The 25530-nt window shown below is 44.1% G+C and overlaps 1 protein-coding gene across 1 annotated transcript in view; it reads right to left on the reverse strand.

Moving 5' to 3' along the window:
* ATP8A2 (ATPase phospholipid transporting 8A2) overlaps positions 1–25530 on the reverse strand; it is a 519580-nt gene that overhangs the window by 256867 nt on the left and 237183 nt on the right. Inside the window, exon 27 of the mRNA XM_084845428.1 lies at positions 2824–3007. Coding sequence (XP_084701554.1) covers positions 2824–3007 — 184 coding nt within the window. The remainder of the gene's footprint in view (positions 1–2823; positions 3008–25530) is intronic.

Here is a 25530-nt window from a genome sequence, read left to right on the forward strand (position 1 = left end):
CAGGAAAAAGTTCCTGACTGTTACAGCAATACGACAATGGAATCAACTACCTGGGGAGGTGGTGGGCTCTCCCACACTGGAGGCATTCAAGACGAGGCTGGACAGCCATCTGTCAGGGATGCTCTGACTTGGATTCCTGCACTGAGTAGGGGGTTGGACTCGATGGTCTTATAGGCCCCTTCCAACCCTACTATTCTATGATTCTATGATCTCCAGGTTGGGCTAAAAAAATTCCTTCCTAAAAGCCTGGAGAGCACCTGCCAGTAGGTGGCAACAATACTGGGCTAGATGGACTAAGGGTCTGGCTCAGTATAAGGCAGCTTCCTATGTTCCTATCTCAGCTACTATGATCAGTAATCATCTAACTGGAAATAACACCAGCATATCATTAGTAAAGGACATTTTTATATTAATTCCAAATCCACTATTCCACAATTATCAGAAGACTATGTTTGAGGAATCCACTGTCTTGAGGAACTATGTACTGGTTCAAAGTTCTCTGTGTGGAGCCTACACAGGGTGAAGGAGCAGGATCATGTCCACTTGCTTCACCCAGTGGGCACTCCTGTCTCTCTTCTGGACTAGCTAGACATCCTCCAGAACAAGTGCACAGTCCAAATTTGCACAGGGCCAGACCATGCAGATTTCCCACTGAGGAGAGTGGGAAAGTGCAATTGCACTCTTTTATTGCAAACCTTGTTTGCTGATGAAGAAATAGACTTCCTTTGTAAGTATTTTCTAACTATTTTGACCAGGCTAGAAGTCTTCCCTGTTTTATTGGCTTTGGAGAATCCCTTCTAAAAACGCTAGTGAACATCACATGTTAGCTTTATTCAGCAGGACACGGCTCAGAAGAATGTAAGAACAAACTTGATAGTTTAGACCAAAACTGTGGGCAACTTCAGGTGCAGAGGCCAAATGTTGGGGTTCTGGGATCCCAATCTGCTGGGAATGTTTGAGGCTTGCAGAGGCAGAGGCAGAGGGGATCAGGTTCAGAGGCCTGGAATTTTCTGTTGGGAGGGGGAAAGGGAGGAGTAGCTTCATTTCTCCGGTTAAGCGTCAGTTTCATTTCTCCATTCAAGCTTCATTTCTTCAGGTTTGAAGCTGTACTTTCAGTTTTGTGGGAGGAGGGTATACAAAGAGAGCGAGAGAGCCAGGAAGGGCAGAACCAGCCAGAGCCTGAAGTGAGACCAGGCCTGAAGAGGGAGCAGGAAGAAGCAGCCTAGAGGAGCCTAAGTGAAGCTAGGGTAAAGCAACTTGCGCTTTACAATTTATATTTTCTTTTAATGCCTTTTCTATCACTCAGCTCTATTGTGTAAATACCTTTAGGTGTGATTTGCTAGCTTTAAATTCACCAGTGAACTGCTGTGGTTAAACCCTGTGTCTAGAGTGTCAGTCACCCCACATCTACAGCATAAACCCCACATTACTGGGAAGGGGAAGTTCAAAAGAAGGAAGGTGGGATACTTAAGGAGGCAAGAGATCCTTAAGGGGTTGCTCAGGGGGTCCAAGTCACAAGTGGAACGTTGACACTGGCCCTCTGGGGTTCCCCAGGTGGCCATGCCCCTTTCCTGGTCCCCATTCTCTTTCCCCATCTACTGATTGCTACAATATGCCAGTATTTCTGGTATTCTGGCCTGCCCCGCTTTAATCCCATTCCTTTTCCCTTTAGCCCCATCCACTCCTGGAATGCGGCCCCCCAGAGCTTCTCCAAAATGGAATTCAGCCCTTAGGCTGAACTACTGTGATCTGATCCTGATCTACTTTCTCAGCTACACCATGAATCTACAGGGGGGTGGGGGTGAGCAGATGGGGATGTCTTTTCACTGATGTGGCATCTCTGGATAAGAGAGAGGGGATGGCAACAACCCCAGAATAGCTGCCCCGCTCCTTTCCTCAAGTCTCTGTGCTCCATTCTGAACACCTGAAATGTGAGCATTAAGTCCATGGGTGAAAATAAGACTCAGAACAATGTAAGTATTTACACCAATTGAAGATGGCTGAACTAAGGCTGCTGCAATGCTCATCACTCCTGCTTAGCATCTGCTTAAAAGATAAGAATGTCTGCTTCTCTTCAGGAGGTACAGTTGCTGCTTCCAATGCTGACATAAGCCAAGATATTAAACCAACAACTTTAATATTAAATAGTAACATGTATTAAGCCTCCAGGATGATTGGAATGATGGTTATGTTTGAACACGCAGATATTACAGTGACTCTCATTAAGGTCTCACTCTGTTACGTTCTTTTTAACGAAAGGATAGCATTTTTTTTAACCCTTGAAGGAAAATGTAGTAAAATGTCAGAGAACCAGAGAATCAGAACAGATAAGTCACTGATTTGACAGTGATCACCCTTTCCTGATGCTTATGGGCCATATCTGAGGAAATGGAGCAGAGATCATAAGCTATCCCGTCATATCTTTCTACTGAAGTCATTGAAATAAAAACAGAAGGACCACTTACTCCTTCTGAACGGAAACATACTTCACCAACAGGTGTCCCAAGTTAAGAGCAAGAGAAATAATAATAGGCAGAGCTTTGACAGCTGTAATGCGTGACTCCTCTTCCCAATTACTGGGGTCTGAAGTACGGTGACAAGTAAAAAGAAACTTAAACCTTCAGGAGAAGATGGCTCACAGCCCAGCACAATGGAAGGGATTCCAAGCATTTAGGAGGTATCTGTTTTAAGGCAGCAGCCTCGAAGGAAAGAGAGAAGGAAACCTGCTTGGCCTTGAGATCAGCAATTAGGTGTTGATACTACCCATGCAGCCAATACTTCTTTCAACAGGATATGGCAGATGGTCTCTGGCGGGACTCCTACCTGTGCTATGGCGTAATCAGAGGAGTTGGTTGCCTGCATGCCCTCATTGCCGCTGATCCCTACGCCAACGTGAGCTGTCTGGATCATTCCCACATCATTGGCACCGTCCCCGATGGCCAGGGTGATGGCATTCACATGCTTTTTGACCATGTCTACTATTTCAGACTTCTGCAGGGGAGACACCCTAGGAAGGAGAAGAGATTAAAAAATGTCGGTCATTTTCCCACATGCTAAACTATGTATGACTTGCAAGAGGGACAGCTGTAATCTAGATTTAGACATATAAAAAGGGCAGTTACTGGAAAGTTTGCTAATCCAACACTTCAAGCTTTAGAGCACATGCCAAATCCTCCCTCCTGTCAAGCACACACACACACACACACACACACGTACACCTGAAAGAGAATATTGTGCTATGCCTTTTCAGTAATTAAATAACATAAGCACAGATTGCAAACAAGAATGCTTAGTAGATAGTAATAGCTTCGGAACAGTTTCAGATGTGTATCTGTGTGTGAATATAATGCTCATCAGAAATACAGGACTGAAAGCTTTTGATTGCTGAAAAACAGTTTTAATTCCTACAGTGTATGACTAAGTTCAAGCTCTCCCAGTTGCCACAATGGAAGTCCTTAAGTCACAAGATAGTTTACACCTCAATGTATATTCTCTATTCCACTGGCTCTCAACAAGTGAGCGTACCACCAGTACCACGCAGCAGCAGTAGTCTAGGTGGGATGTGGGGTTTTCATAACAATTACTAAGAATTTGTTTTCTCTCAATCCCCATGTCCACTTACAAGTGTGACTTACCATCTCCTGCTGCCCCTACCTGCCACGCATTATCCATCTGTGGCTTTTTGGCATGCTAGTAGTAACCTTTTTAACTACGAATGGAATTATTATTTTTGTTTGTGTTTTAGTCATAGCAATAACATTTATTCCCAACAACATTACTGCAATTTTTAATATCCTTAAAACGTACCATAAATGAAAATATAATAAGAGAATGTTTATATCCATATAAATGCCCTTGGAAAAAGGAGGATCTTTGTTTCTGTCATAGTGGGACCCAGCATCTTTGACAGAGTGATGAGTGGGATGTAAGATATGAAAGGTTGAGGACCACTGCTCTATTCTATTCCACGTATCTGCAGGACTTTCAGGAACGATTGCCAATTACTAAAGCGTAGAGTAGTAGATGCTTTTGCTGCACAATCCACATTGGATATCCTCTTAACAGATTTAAAGGGATGAGTTCCATTGCAGCACAATTCTTACACTGTTACAAGAGTGCTGTACCAAGTTTGAACTGGTGGTGTTCATGCACATATATAATGGGGACAGCTGCCCTATTACCTCTACAAAACCAAAAAAGTAGGTAATTGGGCTACATTTGTTCTAGGATCACATATAGAAACAACGTTAAATTCTCTATATGGTGTTGGTCAAAAGAAGTAGGCCTTAAATCAGAGATAGAGCCAGGGCTGGCATCAATAGTGGGCATGGTTGGGCATCTGCCAAGGGCCCACACCCTGGCAGGGACTACAGATGGCAGAGAAATCACCAATGGAATCAAATGAGTTTGGATCATGAATCCAGCTGGCGGATTCCGCAGTGGACCGGCTTTTCCCCAGTTGGGCGGATTCCACAGACTTGCAGACTGTTTTTCTAACTTCCCAGAATTTTGTGCAAATTTAGTAATAGAAAAATACACAATAATTTTTTTTTTTTAAGCAGAAAATTCACATTTTCCCTATAGGTTAAAGCATGAAAATGCACATGGGGGGGATTTGTACATTTTCACAAGCACAAATTTGTGCAAGTGCAAATTTGCACACATTTAGAAATGAAAAAAAAATCTGATTTTGTCCATCAGCGGATAATGGAATGAAAGGCGCCTGACAATCTGTGAAGTGCAGACAGAACAGTTTTTACACTATCCGTCCATCCCTAGCAGGGGCCAACTAACAAGAGCCCCCTGGAGTTGCTCCCCCCCCCCCCGCTCACCACTGCAACCTGCTTTTTTCACCTGCCTCTCGCTCTGGCCCAGACAAAGTTGATGGCAGTGCGAAGGAGGTGCAGCAGATGTCGCTGCCTGCTTGCCCACTGGCTCTCTACATGCCAAACAAGCAAGTGGTAGCAATGATGAGAAAGAGGATGCCAAGCAACAATAGCTGGTGACAATGGTGGTGAGGAGGGAGGCTCATTGAGAGTCACTTGCCCAGGGGCCCTGACAAACCCAGAGCCACCACTGAGTAGAGCACATGCTTTGCATATAGAAATTCCCAGGACCTCTGGTAGCAGGGCTAGGAGAGCCACTGCCAGTCATCAGAGTAGTCATAATATTAGGCTAGATGGCCCAATGGTACCCATTCTGGATGGGCATCATGGGAGCTGGAGTCCAATACATTTGGAGGGCACCAGGTTGGGGAAGATTGTCTTCAAGTTCTGAATCTGCATGGTTTCCTCATTAGTAAGGAATAGTTTCTCAGAGTACTCTGGATGTACATGTAATTATTTGGGGAGTTCTGTCATCAGTCATCATGTGCTTAATTTCATCTTTGGAACGGCTTTTGTTCAGAAGTCAAGGCTAGGGGTTGGGGAGCATTGGCTAAGCATTGCAAAAATCCATTTAATCTTGGTATCTTTGCACATGGAATTCTCATTGGTAGGCTATTAAACCCTCATCTTGAAAGGCTGCAAAACAATTTGACCCAACCTTACTGCAAAACAAAACAACAAAAACAAATTACATCCCTCGTTACTAATAATCTCACTGAAATGTCAATTTCCATTGAGAATAAGGCACCGCTGGAGCGCATTAGTTCTAAATTCTAACGTTATATGTTCTGATGACATAAAATACTGCCAAAAATATGGTCTAGCTTCATCCCTCATCGCAACCCATAAAGTAAAAACTCCAGACAGAGTTTGAGCCAAAACAGGGGCTTTGCATATGTGGAGTGCATCAGTTATGTGCCTCAGGTGTTATTTCTATCTGCCAAGCCAACTGCCTTTTACCCACTTCAGTAGTGGTCATTATTTCACAATAAAGCAAATTATCTGTTGCATCCTTTTGATCACCTAAATCAGCTTTCATATGTTTAAGAAATTATTAAGGGATCTCAATAATGTTAATATCTGAGTATCTTCAAACCACGTTGCAGTGTGTGGATGGGTGGAGAGAAACGCTAAAGGAGATCAGTTTATTAAAAGAAACATTTTAACAGGGATGGGCAATTTATTTCCCACTGAGTTTTGCCATCATGCATTCAGAGTTATCTCTGCAGCCATGAGTTCTAAAAAGATACGGGGGTGGGAATTAAAGTGAACTGCAGCCTGGAGGCTGAATGAACAAGTATTGGCAGCCATGTAAAGCCTACAGGTGACAAGCTACCATGGCCGGGCGAAAATGAAAACAAACTGGTTTATTATTTTTGCTGCTAAGACCAAGGCTCAAATCTCTTTGCCCACAACAGAGCATGGGGTTTGGAGGAGACAGGAAAGAGCTGTTGCTCCCCATGGGGGCCACCCTAAAGGATGGGGGCACACATTCTCCCAGCCGAGATGAAGGCTTAGGGAGGCAGTTACTCTTTGGAGCAGAGGTGGCTGTCAACTCCATTGTTGCAGCTTCCTCCCAGGTGAGCATCAAGTTTAATGAGACTGGTAAGGGGCCCTAGTTCAGTGGCAGAGCCCATATTTTGCTTGCAGAAAGTCCCAGGCTCAATCCATCTCCAGTTCAAAGACTCAGGGAGCAGGTGAGGGGAAAGACCCCTCCCTATCTGAAACCCTGGAGAGCAACTGCCAGTCAGGGTAGAAAATACTGGCCTAGATGGACAAATGGTATGAGCTGCTGGAAGGCAGCTTCCTATGTTCTGTATTCCTAGGTAGGATTGTCGGAGAAATCCGCAGTGGAATCAAATGAGTTCGTATTTCTATGAATCTGACCACGGATTCTGCAGCAGACTGACTTTTCCCAAGTCGCATGGATTGCATAGACTTGCAGATGAGTTTCTTTACTTTCTTGAATTTTACACAAAGTTGGTCATATGTACAATAAAAAAACACCGGCCGAAAATGTGCGTTTCCTCCATAGACAAAAGCATAAAAATGCACATTTGGGGGAGGATTTGTGCATTTTGGGGGGGACTGTGCATTTTCAGAAGTGCAAGTTTGTGCAAATTTGGGAAATTAGAAAAAATCCAATCCTACCAATGAACGGACAACAGAATGAAAGGCACCTGACAACCTGCGAAACGCAAACAGAACAGACCTTACAAAATCTGTACATCTCTATTCCTAGATCAAGTTGTATTTGCACTGGGTACACAATCACAACAAACTCCAATGGAAATCCTAGAACCTGCACAAAGGTACGGAGAGGGCAGCAACCCACCATTCTCCATTTCAGAGCTTCCCTTGCTGGAGAAACCCACATTGACTTTGAGTAAACAAAAAACACACACCTCGGAAGCAGGACTTTACTAGGGATATACGGATTCCCCACCATCCATTCCAGCGATCCGTTCCCCCCCCCCCGGAATCCTTGTGGAGCGGCTCCGCTCTGCGAGGATGCCGCAGAGCCGAGGGCCGCCCCATTCCGCTGTCCGCCTGTCCCGGATTCCCCCTCCCCATTTTTTCCCAGCTCCGGAACTTATGTAAATACATTTGTAATTCCTGCCGAAAAATCCTTTCTGCGCACCCTTGGTCTCCGTAAGAATAAAGCCCTTCACGGGGATTCCCCATGTAACTTCTGGTCGCCTGACCTCACCTCACCGGAGCTGTCCTCACCTCACCTGACCTGACCTCACTGGAGCTGTCCTGACCTGACCTAACCTCCACAGACAATAAACAGAAAAGATGGAGGATTTCTGTGGACGACTCAGCCCCAGTGAAAGCAAGCCTCCGGAAAATGCCTCATAAAAAGGGTAAAAGAGCGGAGAAAAAAAAAATTGGGTCCGCGTGAGCGCCGGTCCGGGTCGACCTGGCTGCCCCATTCCTAGGAGGATTCCATGGACCAGATTTGTCAGAATTCGAGCCCATTTAAAATCTGGGCGGGATTGTGACATCCCTAGACATAACACATTTAACATAACACGTAGCTCTTCCCCCAACAGGGAGCTGTAGTCAGTCCAAGTTCATAAAGGTGTACCTGTCTCATACATGTTTTCAAACATCTCTTTGATGGATTCACATTTCAGATTTGTAAGCATACCCTTAATGTACAACTGAAAACAAAAGTAATGAGTTGAGAGGCTTTTAAAATATTATGCATGCTGACACTCCAGTGGGCTTTTAGGAAGTGCTGGGAAACTTAAGAGAACTTTTAAGACTGAATACTCTGTAGCTGGAAACCAGGCAGATCACATGCCAGAGCTGCTCTTTGTGTATGCAGGGGACTCAGAAAGGAAGGCGTACATCTCAGCAAGAAGAGGAAGCAGCCCAAATGGATGAAAGACACAGGAGTAAGACTGCATCTTTTCTGTGCCAGACATCCTGGTGGAGGCCAGATGGTTAGTTATTCTAACTTCACTTATTTGAAACTCAGTGGGGACCTGACCTCCTTTTTTTTTTTTTTTTGCAGAAAGTAGCAGGTTGGGGATAAGCCAGGTTCACATGACAGAGGCTTCATTCTATATCCCTGTCCATGCATTTTGTGAGCTCTACACTGTACACAGTTAGAAAATTGAACCATTCAGTCTCAGAGTACAGGGAGAATTCATAAAGACATGCAACACTGTTAACTTGATTGCTTTATCTGAGCTTTATCTGAGCTGTGGTGATTCACCACCCTTTATCATCCATAGAAGTGTCCGGAAATGAAATTGAAAGGACCATTGTCTTTAGCTCAACTCACCAAGAGTTCCTCTCTTCATATACACACACACATGCGTGCACGCTTGGACGCACACATAGACACACACTTATGAGAAAACACTGTGTTTTTTTCTCACTAGAAATTTTTGGAAAATGGGGTTTTCCAGTTTTTTCCTCAAGCCTTCACATCTCTAAGTGAGAAGTTCAAGGATACAACACTTATACAGGTTTGATTCCCTTTGGAAGGAGGTCACTGGAGGCTAATTTGCATTTTGTAATATTTGTATTTATGAACTTGAGCACACTCTGGGAGAGAGCGGACGACAGGGAGGCCTGGCGTGCTATGGTCCATGGGGTCATGAAGAGTCAGACACGACTTAAAGACTGAACAACAACAACATTTGTACTTATTTACAAATATACTGGTTTAGCATAGCTGGAGGTACAGCTTAAATGCTCCAACAGACAAAGTCCACTGCTTCCACATTTCTTTATTTCATTTTAATTTATAAAAGGATTTTTGTACTGCTTTGCAGCCATAACAAAGGCTCCCTGAAGCACTTAAACACACACACACACACACAAAACAATACACCATCAAATATTAAAAAAAAATTAAAACTAAAGACTTGAAATCAAAAGGGGCATGGCTACAACCAGCACCATAAGGTGCTTACAGAGCCCCAAATCAGCTCTCTCAGTTTCTTTCTCACTCAAAACTTCAGTCTGTCTTTTGTTTCCTTCACAAATTTCTGGATGACACCACCCTTAGCTAAGGAGTGGGGAGAGAAAGGCATGCCTTTTTGTCCAAATGGCAATCACCAGCCTGTCCCAACCTGGTGCCCTTCAGATGTTTTGGACTACAACTCCTGTCAGCCCCAGCCAGCCTGGGCAATTGTCAGGGAAGATGGGAACTGTGGTCAAAACCATCTGGAGGGCACTAGGTTGGGTAAGGCTGCTCTAACTATTTCCTAGGCACTGTGGGCTATTTACCTGTATTTTTCCTAACAAAAGAGATACTTCCCCATCTTGTCAGAGCTGTTAAGACAGTACTTCTGGCTCTATTGACCCACTCCAGTCCAACCTCTCCCCCTCCCCCCATCTTAGGAATGGGGGAGAAATTAATTCAGTTCACATTTTAATGTGAACTTACCTATTTTTGCACTTTTGAACCACTCTGTGAACCGAAAGTGTGCTCATCAGTGGTTCCTCACCGTACTGGAGGGTGGTATCGAGTGGAGTGCTGCAGGATTCAGTCCTGGACCCTGTACTCTCCAACAATTTTATTAATGACTTGGAGGAAGAGGTGGGGTGAATGCTTATCAGATTTGCAGGTGACACAACATTGGGCGGGTTAGCTAATACCTTAGAAGACAGAAACAACATTCAAAATGATCTTGATAGGTTAGAAAATGGGCCGAAAATAACAGAATAAAATTTAACAGAGACAAGTGCAAAGCTCTTCATTTAGGAAAACAGAATAAAATGCACAGATATAAAATGGGGAATGTTTGGATTGGCAATAGTATGTGTGAAAAAGATCTTAGACTTGTAGTCTATCACAAACTGAATTTGAGTCAATAATGTGATGGGGCAGCAAAAAAGGCAAATGCGATTTTAGGTTGCTTCAACAGAAGTATAGCTTCAAAGTCATGGGAATAGTTCCACTCTACTTTGTGCTGGTCAGACCTCACCTTGAATATTTTGTTCAGTTTTGGATCCCACACCTTAAGAAGGACTCAGATAAATTGGAATGAGTTCAAAGAAAGGCAACAAAGATTATCAAGGGACTAGAAACTAAGTCTTATGAAGACTGAAGGAACTGTGTACGTTTAGCTTTAAGATGACAAGACTGATAGCACTTTTCACCTAATGGGTTTTCACACAGAAGAGGGACAACACTCTTGGATGATAGGGAACCTGTTTTCTATCATCCAAGACTGCAGGACATCAAATAACAGGCTCTAAAGTTACAGGAACGCAGACTTTGGTTGAACGTTAGGAAAAACTTCATAATGAAAAGAGCAGTCAGACAATGGAAGCAACTTCCTAGAGAGGTGGTGGTCTCTCTGTTGCTGGAGATATTCATGCAGAGACTGGACAGCCATCTGTCAGGGATGCTTTAAACTGGATTCCTGCTCTGAGCAAAGGGTTAGACTTGATGGCCTAAATGGCCCCTTCTACGATTCTATGAAACTCACTCATCCTTCAAAGTTTGCACTTTTTTGCATTTTCTGTGGTGTTTCCAATCACACAATGTGTGCCAAAATGTGTATATTATAAAAAAAAAAATTCAAATATGCATTATATTAGAAGAGCATGCATATAAAAATATGTGTATCAGGAGAAATTTGCACATAAATGCTTATGAATTTCCATCCATACTTAAAAAAAACAAAAAAACATTCAGACAATCCGAACCTAAAACTGGAGAAATATGCAAAGTTTGAGATGAACCCAACTGAAGATTGGAAAAATGAGAAACTGAGAGAAACCAAAATTGATAGATTCATCCATCTCTACCCAGTCTTGAAGTACAGTTTTTTATGCTAATGGTAGCAATAGGTGAACAAAGAATACACATTACTAAATGCGCAAATGTTGCTATGCCAAGTCCAGATAATGGCCTGACGTCATCTGGAACAATTCTGCTGCTGAAGCTAAGCTGGCTAGGCTCTTTAAGTTGTCTGGATGGGAGATTGCCAGGAACCACACACAATTTGCTCTGATCTCCTTGGAGGCAGAGCAGAATAAGGGTGATAACAATGTCCAGCATTCATTATTCAGCCCGTTTTTGCGATAACAGGCACAATTCAACCGCAATAAAAATATGTTGGAGACAGCAGAGGTCAGCATCTGGATTGTGTGTCAAAAGTCATCACTTGGGAGCCACCTCTTGTCAGGGGTGGGGGACAGACATGGTCCTTCCTACAGCAGAAAAGGGTGAGCATGTTATTTCTAAGAACAGAAGAACACTAACACCTGAACATTTCGAATAAAGGTCAACACGACAATATCTGGCAGATGTTTGAAATTCAATTGAGGATTTTAAGTGCCTCTAGTGAGACATGGCCGTAGCCTTGTGAGAATACATACATGCAAAACTTGGCACCTCTGGCTCTCTCCATTCACTTCTTTGCATCAAATGGATAAGAAAACAATGGAATGAATCAATCCCCAGTGTGATTTATGTGCTGTTTCCTTCTTCACTGAAATCTTATTACAGTATGTTTTTCCTCCTGCTGTGTAATCTTTAAGAGTACTCTTGTGAAAAGGGAAGGTGAGAGGGGAAACTGTACTTTGAACAGATGCTACTATTATATCCTTCTGTTTCTATGTTGCAACAGGGATTAAAATAACATATTTAAATACCTTAATGTCTTTAACACAAAACATGTTAATATGATACCCTGCTTCCCTAAAAGCTTTTGTTAAGGCATCTAAGGTCTCTCTGAGCCTTCCTTCCTTGAAGTTAGCATACATTTTATGGAGTTCTATTGCAAAATATGCTAGTATTTCAAAAAACCATGTCTGACCTCATCTACTGGGAAGGTAGGATGGGAAACAGCCCAACAAGAAAGCTGAAACCTGAACAGGTTGCTCTGATTTTAAAGAGCATACACAATTCCCAGGAGAAGCACACCAAATGAATGAATATATCACTGAAAATAACATTGAGAAAACCTGTCAAGCACTGCTACTAGAACATTATATTAATTTTACAGCTTTTTAATGAGGACCCCACCTCAAGCCCCAGATTTTGAAACAAATTGCCAATGAATTGTTTGTCAAGAAATACAAAATAGGAAAGGCAACATCAACTTTGGACAAACGTATTCCGGTGTAAAAATAAGGAGGTCTTTTGCTTTCATAGGACCTTCTTCATCATTGCAAAAGAATTTTGTGTAACTCAAAAGTCTCAAAATTCTAACACGAATGGAAGCTAGCACCACAAAAGACTTTGCTGTATTTATTTTGAATTCCTAATTGGCTTTGCGGCCACTCTCTTTTTGATCAAGCCACAACATCCTTGAGGACAAGGTTCTATATGAATTTAGGTTGCAGTCCTGTGCCCAGTTTCCTGGAAGTAAGCCCCACAGACACGCACAGGACTGTGCTGTTAATCACCGTGTCAATAACAATGGAGTAGACACTTTGAAATCAGTGGGACTTACAGTGGACATGACTAACTTAAATCCATTGATTTCATCTAAGTTAGGATCCAACCCATTATATAGTGCCAACTATTCTTCATTGAGGTGAACCGTAAAAAATACTCACAGGTATAAATCGAGACACAACCGCAGCACTGCAGGACGTGAAGGGCTGTATGATGATGATTATACCATATACCAAATAACAAAAAGTAACAAAAATTATTCTCCAGATGCATTAATCTTGAGTATAAACCACTTCTGAGCTGGTTAAGAGCATAAGAACATAAGAAGAGCCATGCTGGGTTAGACCAAGGGTCCATCTAGTCCAGCATCCTGTTCACACAGTGGCCAACCAACTGTTGACCAGGAAATCAGTCAGAACATGAGTGCAACAGCACCCTCCCACCCATGTTCCCCAGTAACTGGTGTACATAGGTTTGCTGCCTCTGATACTGGAAGTCGCACATGGCTATCAGGACTAGTAGTCATTGATAGCCTTCTCCTCCAGGAATTTATCTAATCCCCTTTTAAAGCCATCCAAATTGGTGGCCATCACTACATCTTGTGGAAGTGAATTCTATAGTTTCACTATGCGCTGTGTGAAGTACTTCCTTCTATCTGTCCTGAATCTCCCAGCAATCAGCTTCATGGGATTTGCATGTGGTTCACTTGATTAGGGACTCTGATCTAAATGTGTGAGTTGTCTCCACTGAAAAGTAGCATGCTTCAGTTGACACTGGATGCTGTGAAAGATCTGTCCATGGTGACTACTATGGGATGGCTCATACAGAGAAAGGTTGTGTAGAAGGCCATTTTGCAGGGTTTTCCACAGATTTTATCCACCATTGGGGGTGGAAGTGGGGGTTGCTTCCTCCCCTGCCATCCCCACAATGCCCTGAGTGACACTAGGTATGGGGAATTGTGGAGAATGCAAATGGTGGCCAGGCAGCCCACCAACATAGTTGTTGCTATTGCCACTTTATTGCTCTATTGCCACTTGCACTTCTTGCTATTGCTACTCCTTTACCACTTGCAGTGCAAACAAACAAACAACCCTTGGGAGAAAAGGAAGACACTGTGCTACAACTGCTGCTAATGGTGAACCCACCCTCAGAGAACCTATCAGAGAATTTCTCCTCCCCCTGGAGAAATTCAGTGAAATCTCCTACCCGCAATTTCTCTGCTCACAAACAGAACTGATGATTTTGAGATTCCATTTGCCCACAGCTATAATTTTTACTATTAGGAAATTCTTCTTACAGACTTACGCTAAGTGTCCCTTTCTGCAACTTAAACCCATTTCCTTTTCCTATATTCAGTGGCCAGAGTCATAATTAATTTTTATCTTCTCTACAGAAGCCCTAAATAAATAGTAAAGCTGGAAGTAATAGTTTGGTTTCCTCCCCAGCTATATAAAGGCTTCCAACTAACAAGCAGATGTATTTCACTGCTAAAGTTATGGATGGAGTGTTTCAGAAGATAGTGTGCGTGAAAAGACTTTCATTTTGCTCCATTACCTCTGCTTTCTTTTCTTCTTCCTTTCGGTCCCAGTTTTACTTACTATAATCTTTATTTTTATTTTTTTTCCAGTGAATATTTGCCATTGCATCCCATCCACCCACCAAGACATCTTGCTTATTTGGTCAGCCAGTTTTCTTTTAATTTGTTCCACCTGACTACTTCACAATCTTAAAAACGACTCTACCTAACTACAGGTTGTATCCAATGTTAGTCTAACCTATGTACCATTCATTTCAATGGATCTACTCTAAGTAGGACTAACACTGGATACAACCTAAATCCAGGTTCCCCCTCCCAGTTTTTGGGTACTGATAAGTAAATATAAATAAATATATTTATGCTTACTGGTTTAGATGGCTTTAAAAAGGGTATGTTAATTAATTAATGCATTTATACCCCACCACCATTCAATTAAATGTATCAGGGCAGTTAACAAAAAGTTAAGTCCATGAAGGGCATATTTATTTATGTATTTGTTACATTTATATCCTGGTTTTCCTCCAAGGAGCCCAAGGCTGAGAACATGATCCTCCTCCTCTCCATTTTATCCTCACAACACACTGCCAGGTAGTTTAGGCTAGGGGTCAGTGACTAATGTTGGATACATACAAAGTCACTCAGTGAGCTTCATGGTAGAGTGGGGACTAGAGCCTGGGTCTTCCCGGTCCTAATCAAACACCCTAACCTCTACACCACACTGGCTTCTGGCTGTTAGCCATGATGAGAGTTAAACGGCTCCTCCGTGTTTAGAGACCTCTGAATAACAGTTATCAGGGAGCAAACAAGGAGAGAGGACTGTTGCCTTTGTGCCCTGCTTGTGGGCTTCTGAAAAGCACCTAGTTGGCCATGGTGAGGAAGAGGATGCTGGACTCGATGGAACCATGCCAAATCCAGCATCCTCTTATGAGGCATATATAGTACAACTCCATTTGTACCATAAATGTAATAGACACATTCTGCATCTATTAAGACGAGAATTAGAAACCCAGGCCTTAAGTAGAAGAGAACAAACTGCATATGAATTTTCATGCAAACTTTTTTTAAAAAAATGTTTGGGATGAACCTAACTTAAGGTTGGAAAAAATGAAGACTAAATGTGTGAGGAAAAGGAGTGCTCCAGCCCTGATCCCCACCATCATCACATTTCTTGCCCTCAGCATGTGGAGGCTGATGGCCTGAAGAGAAGAGCCTCCTGTATCCATGGGGGTTCTCCACACAGTTAAAAACCCTGGAAAATCTCCTCTTCATACCATTGCCTTCCATGAGTACAGGGCGATGGAAACGCATGAGGGGGTGGGGTTAGAGCACACGCGCTCTATCCTCACACATTTCATCTTCGTGGATTTGGAACGACTCAATAGGGCTTGAGAGAAACCAAAATCGACAGAGTCATCCATCCTTAGGTAAAATGCAAAGATGAATACCACAAATCAGCCAAGTCAAAACTGAAATGGACTGTAACAAATGCGGCGCATGATGTACGCTGCACCCCTATGGATGACTACTCAGAAGTAAGTCCCACTGTGCGGAATGGGGCTTATACCCAAGAAAATGTGTATAGGATTGTAGCTCTGTTCTGGGACTGTCAGGAGGACCCCACATTTCTCAGTACCAAACACAACACTGTCCCATTTTCCACCAACTCACCCTGCAAGTATTCAGCTGCTCCAGAATGAACACTGTCGGCAGTTAAAAACGCATTCCCAATGAAAAACAGTGGGACTTGTTGTTTTGAGTAGTAAAGCCATATCTCCTAACCATAACATAATTATTAAAGAAAGAACAACACACAGAAAAATACAGGAGGCTCACTTTTAATGTAAGCCACAGATCTTCATCATTTCAATTGCCCAGATCCAACTGTTTTGTTAATAGTGATGTAATTCATTCCCACATAATCCCCTCCAAGAGCCAAACTAAACATGTCTTGACAGATCTGTGATCAGGATCTCCAGAAATCTTTGTAAATATTTATTTATTACAATTATATATCACTCTTCCTTCAAGAAGGTCAGCACGGTGAGCATGATGTGTCTCTTCCCCACAATTGTATCCTCACAAAAACTTTGTGGGGTAAGTTGGTGAGAGAGAGAGAGAGAGAGAGAGAGAGAGAGAGAGAGACTGACATAAGGCCACCCAGTGAGCTTCATGGCTTGGTGGGGATTTGACCCTGGGTCCCCCAGTTGTAGTCTAACTTGCAGTACATATTTCTGCCCTTACAGGTTTGGTTAAGAACATAGGAGCAGCCATACTGGATTAGACTAAAGGCCTATTTCCCACAGTGGCTGACCAGATGCCTCTGGGAAGCCCACAAGGAGGACATGAGAGAGCAATAGCTTCCTCCTGTTGTTGTTCTCCCGCAACTGGTATTCAGGATCATGCTGACCTGGAGGTAGTATATGGTAGTAGTATATAGCCAACATGACTACTAGCCCCATTGCTAACCTTATACATGAATTTGACTAATCCCCCTTTAAAGCCATCTGAGACCCAAACTACGTGTTATCTTTAATACACTGAATACAGCTATATCAGTACTTTTTTCTTACTGAGAAGTAAGCATGGGGAACCCAATCCAGACTGGGACCCTAGCATGGAGTGTACTTGGGCTTAAACCCTTTGGATTGGGACTGTGATCCCAATTCAAGTTAGGGTCACCTCATCTGCAATTTGCATGTGGGGAAGGGGGAATCAGGTCCCAGCCCCCCAATCTGGATCAGGACCACAGCAGGAGGCAAAGGGTTAAAGCCCATTAACCCCCTTCCCACACCATACATGTATACACTAGGATCTCAATCTGGATCAGGTCCCCAACGCTTACTTTTGCATAAGAAAAAGTAAGGGTTGTATCTTTAATACACTGCACGCTTTGTATTAAAGATACTTTGTAGTTTGGCCCCAGGTTAGTGATTAAAACAGGGCAGTATTGGCTAAAGAATACTATATATAGGACATACACAATGGACCAACACATCTAGTTAACTACAATTATCTCTGTTTGATAGTACACATGCAGCTCAAAACCTTTTTGTTTCTTTACCCAGTTTGATTTTAATTGGTTGCTTTTGTTTGTTCTGCTTTCTCCGTTTTTATCACAAGGATGTGATCCTAGTGTTTTGATGGTATTGTGTATTATGTACACCACCCTAGTATCCCAGCTGATGTATAGGAGTGTACCACTCCCATACATCCAGATTGCTCTTTCTTACCTGTTATCTACCCTTTTGACTTTAATGTAGGGATGCACGAAAGTCACTTACCTGGTCTCGCAGCTTGCTTCGCAGTGGGGGGGAGGCGCTTCGCTGCTCCCCCCAAAGTTCAGGCCGGGGGAGGGGAGGCTTCCCTCCTCGCCTGGCTGAAATTTAGGCCGGGGGGGAGGCTTCCCGCCTCGCCCGGCTGAAATTCAGGCCGGGGAGAAGCGCCCCGTCTCCCTGGCCGCGAACTTCAAAAGAAAAAAAAACACAAAAAAAATGCCCCTGTGATAGGCTACGTAACGATTAACGTAGCCTATCACGGCTAGATCTGCAAAGTCAGCCGTGATAGGCTACGTTAATCGTCACGTAGCCTATCATGGGTGACTTTGAAAAAAAAAAGCGCGTATGCAAATGGCGGCCCCCATAGGGAGCCGCCATTCGCGTTCCTTATTTGGTCCCTGTAGTCTACGTAAAGATTTACGTAGACTACGGCGAAAATAAGGGCAACGCTATTTGCGTTGTCCTTATTTTCGCCGTAGTCTACGTAAATCTTTACGTAGACTACAGGGACCAAATAAGGAACGCGAATGGCGGCTCCCTATGGGGGCCGCCATTAGCCGTACGTGCTTTTTTTTTTTCTTTCAAAGTCACCCGTGATAGGCTACGTGACGATTAACATAGCCTATCACGGCTGACTTTGCAGATCTAGCCGTGATAGCCTACGTTAATCGTTACGTAGCCTATCACAGGGGCGTTTTTGTTTTTTTTTTACTTTTCTTGTAATGGTGGCGGCGGCAGCCGGTCAAAAGACCGGCTGCTGCCCCCGCCCCTGACGAAGACCTGCCAAACCGCCGCCGGGACCCGCCGCCAGGAGGGACATTCGTGAAAGGTAAGTCCCAACCCGGAGGGGGGGGCGGGCGGAGAATTTCTCCCCGAACAACCTTCGGAGGACCGAATGCGTTGGCACTCGGCCCCCCGAAGTTTCGGGGAGAAATTCTCCCCCATCCCTACTTTAATGTTGCGAGTTTCACCTAGGGATGTCAAAGAATTCCGCCATGGATCTCGGTGAGGCCGAATGCCAGTGCATTCGGCCCCCCGAACTCCGTGGCGGAACTGCCTGCCACCCCCCCGCCCCCCCGCAGATCCCCCCGGGACGAGACTCACCTGGGGCGGATCTTCCGGGTGGTGGCGGCTTCGGCGGCAGCTGTGGCAGTGGCGGCTGTGGCGGCTGGTCTTCCGACCAGCTGCTGCCGCCGCCATTTCCACTCTTGTAAAATAAAAAGAAAAAGAAAGACGTGATAGGCTACGTAAAGATTTACGTAGCCTATCATGACTAGATTTTTTCTTAAAAAATGACGTGATAGGCTACGTAAGTCTTTACGTAGCCTATCATGGCTGGGTGGGTTAAAAACAAAACAAAAAACCGCATACGCAAATGGCGGCGGCTACGGCTGCCACCATTTGCGTTCCTTATTTTTGCCTTCTTAATCTACGTAAATATTTACGTAGGCTAAAACGGCAAATCAAAAACGGACGCAAATAGCGCCCACTACACTATTTGTGTTCCCCTTGATTTTTGCTGTCATAGTCTACGTAAATATTTACGTAGGTTAAGAGGGCAAAAATAAGGAACGCAAATGGGGGCGGCCGTAGCCGCCGCCATTTGCGTACGCTTTTTTTTTTTTTACCCAGAGCCCTCCACGGCTGGAAATCCGGCTGCGGACGGCTCTGGCCTGGCCGGGCCTGGCCAGCTGCTCTGTGGAGCTGCTGCGGAGCACAGCCGGCCTCGGAGGATTCCGGGGGGGAGGAATGGAGCGCCTCCCCCCCTGGCGAGGATTCCGGGGGGAGGGATGGAACACCCCCCCCATCAACATAATCCGCGAACAGGTAAGTGACTTTCGTACATCCCTAGTTTCGCCTGAGGCCTAGCTTTGCCAGTCAAGAAGCAAGACGAAAGTGAACATACCCCCTGGTTACCTAGCAACCTCCCCTCAGGAGAGTGATGGACTCTCCCCCTACTTCAGCTTGGGGGTAACACACAAGGTGGCCATGTGTCCTCTTTTAGAGAGGACAGTCCTCTATTGGAAGGGTTGAAAGAGGACTGTCCTCTTTAGGTGTCCTCTGTGTGAAGGGCTCTCCAATCCAAGTCCTGTTTAAAGATAAAGAACCATTAGAAGGAAGCGCTGGGCTTTGAAGTTGCCCATCCACAGCACCTGGACAGCAGACTGAGCAAGGCACACAGGTCACCTGGTCATAGTCTTCCACATTATGAGGAGAGGTACTGCATTTCTATTTAAATTATATTATTTTTAAATTTCCATCTATATACGTATATAAATCAGCATATACTTATGCAAATTGGTGTCCTCTTTCGTTCTCCCTTTTTTTGGTAATGCATATTCCCATTTGGGCATTCATAAGTGGCCACCCTAGGTAACAGTACACCCTCAAGTAGATGGAAAGAATGGTAGAGGCACCCGGGTATAGAATAATCTGGATCTGGGATTTTGCAGAACAAATTACCCTGCAACCCTCTGAAGACATCTCTAGCTTTGCCCTTACACTCTACCTGCTCTGCTTGCAGTTGAAAAATATGAGTGAAAGAAAATTCAGGGGTTATTAACATGGAATTCAGTAATTTTGAGAACAAGGTCTTGTTTGCCACATCAAGAGTCTGTGTTTTAATGGTTGCAAGTGAGACAGGAAGTGCTAAGCGACAGAATGTCATACCAGGCAGCTTCCACTTTTAGAAAATGTTATTTTCTAATGTCAGGATCTACAGACACCGGCAATCCTCTGACAATCTTTGCAGCAGCCCAATTAAATTCCATTGGCACAGATATGATTGGTAGATAGGAATTTTTAAAGAGGAGAGGGGGTTGCTGGGGTACAATTTTTAAGCAGCCAACCTTTTCCTACAGGCAAAGAGGAGGACATTGCCTGGAGGTCCCTGTTTCCCAAAGAGAAACAAGCTTTGAAAAGTTTTGGCAGCCAGCATGGTAATGAGCCAATTTCTATTGACATGCTATCTTCAAAGGTGAACTCTTGGGCAGCAAAGAGTGCCGGTCCCTTAAAGAAAGAAAATGTCCTCCTTGTCTATCTTCATGCCAGCATGAATGAGTATCTGTATCTGTATCTTTATCTCCATGATTTAGTGCTAGGGTGATTTAGAAATACAGCCAGTTCATACCAACTTTATTTATTTAAATAAATATTATTTACTTATAAATATTATATATTATTATATTTTCAATCCACTCAATAACCAATGTTCTCTTAATATTTCTTAAAAATCAAGGTATTGTCATCAAGGTAATTTACACTACCAGCAGTGGAGGCTGGTGGTTCTGATTTTGGTGGGGTTGTGAATCCACTCTGGGTTTCAGACAGAACCAGCCAGAACTTTAAAGGAGCTATCCAAGGTGCTGAATCCATTTTGGGGATAGGGTGCAGCCCCTTGGATAGCTCCTTTAGAGTTCTGCCTGGTTCTGAATGAAACTCAGAATGGATTCACATCACCACTGAAATCAGAGCCACCAGCCTCTACTGACTACCAGCTTGTGTACCTTACCAACAGTGTGATTTAAAATACCCATCAGCTAAAGCTAGTAGCATAAGGAATTAGAAAGAGGCAGGCCAGCGGTGCAGAACCTCTGGCTCAGGGGCTAAATCTGGCCCTCTGGTTCCCTAGAAGGGCCAGATTCCCCAACCATTTTGTGGGTTCCTGACTTTTGTGTAGTTTCTTCCCCATTCTAAAAGGTTGACATGCCTCCCCTAAGGCTTATTTACTGGGAGTAAGAGCTTTAAACTAAAATATGCTGGCATTTGTAGCTCTGCCACTTTTGCCTTTGGCTCCACCCCTTTTGCCTTTGGCTGCACCTTCCACTGGAATGCAGCCCCAAAGAGCTTCTCTGAAATGGAATTCAGCCCTGATATACACACCGCGGCCTCCACAAGAGCTGGGTGTGTGCTATCCCCTGATAGCACATGGAGGCTGTCTCACATGGAGGCCTCCTCTCTGCAGAAATGCAAGTTCAACTCATGAATGTCAAGAGGAGGGCTAGTTGTCAAGGCTCCACTCCTGGCCTGTTTGTTTGCCTGCCTGGTAAACTGAATGCCTGAACAGGGCTATGAGCAAATCTACATCTGAGTTACTATAGATCAGGGGTTGGAAACACAGGGCCCATTGGCTGTATGTGCCCTCCCCATCCTTCTTTGCAGCCCCTGCCACACTGAGATAACCACTACACTACCGAATTGCCTCTGAATTTCGTTGGCATGTGGTGGTGAAAAAAGCCCTTATTTTAATGTAAAATCACACCCCACCAGGGCTTCAGGAGCATGATTTTACATTTAAAAAGGTGCATGCTCCCTGTGCACCTTGTTTTAAAGTGAAACATGCAGCTTTTTTCTCACTGCTGAATTACCACCGAAATTTGGAGGTAATTCAGTAGGAGCGGCAGGAGATGCAGCTTCTGGTGTGTTCTGGCAGTGAAAATTGGCCCCCAGACCCTCCAAAGCTGCCCAAAGCTATAGATCAAAGATTCTAAGAACTTGAGTGATGGTGCTGGTGGTCTTTTGTTGTTAATATTATTAAACAGATGAGAAATCCAAAGTCTCCCAGTGAGCTTCATCCCTGAGTAAAAACTAGAACCCTGATCTCCCCAGTCCTAGTCCAGTGATCTAACCACTCTCACTTACAACTTGATTATTCAGCTGCCATGTATCACTTGAACTCTAAAGAGCTCTGCTTTGATTTAGTTTAATCAAAGTTCCACAAGTACATTCTGTTAATTCCATCAAGACCTTCTGCTTTTGAGGAAGAACCCATAGCTTAGTTTTAGAGCACCTGCTTTGCATGCAGGAAGTCCCAGGTTCAACTGCTAGCATCTCCAGTTAAAAGGAGGAGGCAACAGGTGATGGGAAAGAGAAGATGGACCATTGGTCTGGCCTGGTGCTAGGCGGCTTCGTATCTGTACGTAGGGTAGATACTTGTGAATCACCAAAAAAGAGGACATGCATCACCAAAGTAGAGGACCAAAAAAGGATACCAATTTATAAATTTGCATATGCTAATTTATATCTATAGAAGCAAATGTAGAGATCATTATTATCATTTTAACAGAAATACAGTACATATCATCATAACTGGAAGACTGTGGCTGTGTGCCTTGCTCAGTCTCCTGTGCAGGTGCAACCTGTTGATGGGCAACTTCAAGGCCCAGCTTCCTTCCGATGGGTCTGTATTTGATATTTATTTAAAATATTTATAGGGCGCCTTACAGGGCAGAAGCCCTCCCAAGGGGGTTTACAACATTACAATGACAATATCAATAACAGTACAGTGGTACAAGAAATCAGTGGAGGCTGGTAGCTCCAATTTCAGTGGGGCAGTGATTCCATTCTGACACAGATGGAATGGACAGATACTGAAGCTGAAGCTCAAATATTTTGGCCACCAAATGCAAAGAGAAAAGTCACTGGAAAAGACCCTGATGCTGGGAAACATTGAAGGCAAAAGGAGAAGGGGACGGCAGAGGATGAGATGGCTAGATAGCATCACCAATGCAATGAATATGGACTTGAGCACACTCTGGGAGAGAGCGCAGGACAGGAAGGCCTGGCGTGCTATGGTCCATGGGGTCACAAAGAGTTGGACACGACTGAACAACTAGCTTCTCTTCTTCAAGAGCGCCTTGGGCTGTAGGAGCAAGACCTTCACCATGATTTGTAATGCCTATAGTAAGGGGAAGGTGATCTTTAAGCCAGACTTGGACTGGACAGCCCTTCAAACAGAGGACTTTCCACTAAAGAGGACACATGGCTGTCTTACCTGAAGATTCAAGAGCACTCTGAAATAAAGGCAAGTTCTTGAGAATAAGGAGCGCTTGGCAATTGTTCTGCTCTGCCAGGACTCACTTTATGACGCAATGCTGCTCCAGCTTGATGGGTTAGTTGGCACTGCAATTGTTTCTATAGCTTGTCATTTCCTCCCCAATGTCAACTTGCACTTTCACATTTACTCCCATGGGATTCTTAATCTGAATTGAACTTGGCAGACTTTACACGGCTGTTGTGACAAGATAATTAGATATTTGTCACAGTTTCAATTTTATCTTAACAGCTGTTTGTGAAAGCAAATGTAGTATTATTATTATAATTGCTCCTCTCCTGAGCCAAAAGCAACTTTGAAGAAGAGGAAAGACCGGGGGGGGGGGAGCAGATGCAAGCTCCAGGCATATTGCCTGGTTCCTGCAGAAAGTACCCAAATTCAAGTAGTGCCAAAGTTTAAGGAGGAAAATGTCTAAGGAGGAAAATTAAAGGTTGATCCTTTAAGGCCTGGTGCAGACATATTTTCTTTTTGCTGTTGTCTGCGCTGGCCCTTAAAGGATCACACACTCCCTGCTTCCACTCTTCCCCTCTCAGAAGCAAACAGTCTCTCCTGCCTTAACTGCAGCTAAGTCTTCTGTCATCAGTGACGCTCACCATGGTTTTGGTTAACAGCAGGTTCCTGCTTAATCAGGATTTAAAACCAGGGTTTCAAAATGATGCCAAATCCTGGTAAATGTTTCTGCCAGTTAAACAATTAATTGTTCTGGGAAGGGGAGGGCTGCAGGGCAGGAAATGCATACTTCCCACCACTAGACTGACCATGTGTCCTCCTTTACGGAGGTCAGTCCTCTCTTTGAAGGCATCCCCCATTTGAAGGGATATCCAGTCCAAGTCTGGTTTAAACATAAAGGACCATAAGAACAGTTAACACCTGGATAGGAGACTGAGCAGGCACACAGGTAGCCTGGTCACATAAGAACATCAGAAGAGCCCTGCTGGATCAGATCAAGGGTCCATCTAGTCCAGCATTCTCTTCACACAGTGGCCAACCAGCTGCTCACAGGAAAACCACAAGCAGGACATGAGTGCAACAGCACCGTCCCACCCATGTTCCCCAGCAACTGGTGTACAGAGGCTCACTGCCTCTGATACTGGAGGTAGCACAGAGGCATCAGGATGAGGAGCCATTGATAGTCTTCTCCTCCAGGAATTTGTCTAACCCCCTTTTAAAGCCATCCGAATTGGTGGCCATCACTATGTCCTATATTGAATATGTAGTGGTACACCGAGTGTATCTTGAGGGGCCTGTAATGGGGCAGTCTGGCTTCCCCTCTGAAACTTTCTTGTTGTGGCTCAGTCTCACTGCACGTGCCTGTATTTTTTTGCCATTTCTCTGCGTGTAAGCTGGTTATTTTAGGTTTCAATGTGTGCTAACTCATGGTCAAACTGCACATTTAATACATAAGAACCTAAGTAGAGCCCTGGATCAGACCAAGGGTCCATCTAGTCCAGCATTCTGTTCACACAGTGGCCAACCAGCTGTCGACCAGGAAACCACAAGCAGGACACGAGTGCAACAGCACCTTCCTGCCCATGTTACAGGCCCCTCAAGATACACTCTGTACACTATGCAACTGGTGTACAGAGCCATACTGCCTCTGCTACTGGAAGTACCAGTCTTCCCCACTAGTGTGAGATGTACTGTATTTCTATTTAAATTATAGTCCTTATTTCTACATTGTTCTACATTATTTCTGTATTTGCATATGCAATTCTTATGCAAATTGGTGTCCTCTTCTGGCCTCTGGATGTGCCTGATCTTGTCTGATCTCGGAAACTAAGCAGAGTCAGCCCTGGTTAGTACTTGGATGGGAGACCGCCTGGGAATCAGGCTTCCTGCACTGAGCAGGGGGTTGGACTCGATGGTCTTGTAGGCCCCTTCCAACCCTATGATTCTAAGATTCTTTTTTGGCAGTGCCTATGTGGCCACTATTATGACTAACCCTCCTTCATCACATCTGCACCAGCCCTGATATGCACAAACCCAGGTTTACCATACGAGAATCCCAACCTTGCAAAATCAGTTTTTATTTTGTTTTCCGAAATGCGGCAAGGCCTACATTCAAGTAGTGTATTTTATTTATTTGTTAGTTTTATATACAGCCAAATGCTCTCGGGGTGGTT

This window comes from Heloderma suspectum, chromosome 3 (genome assembly GCF_057233095.1).
Source record: "Heloderma suspectum isolate Gila_16-S chromosome 3, 16-S_ref, whole genome shotgun sequence".
Lineage (NCBI taxonomy): Eukaryota > Metazoa > Chordata > Lepidosauria > Squamata > Helodermatidae > Heloderma > Heloderma suspectum.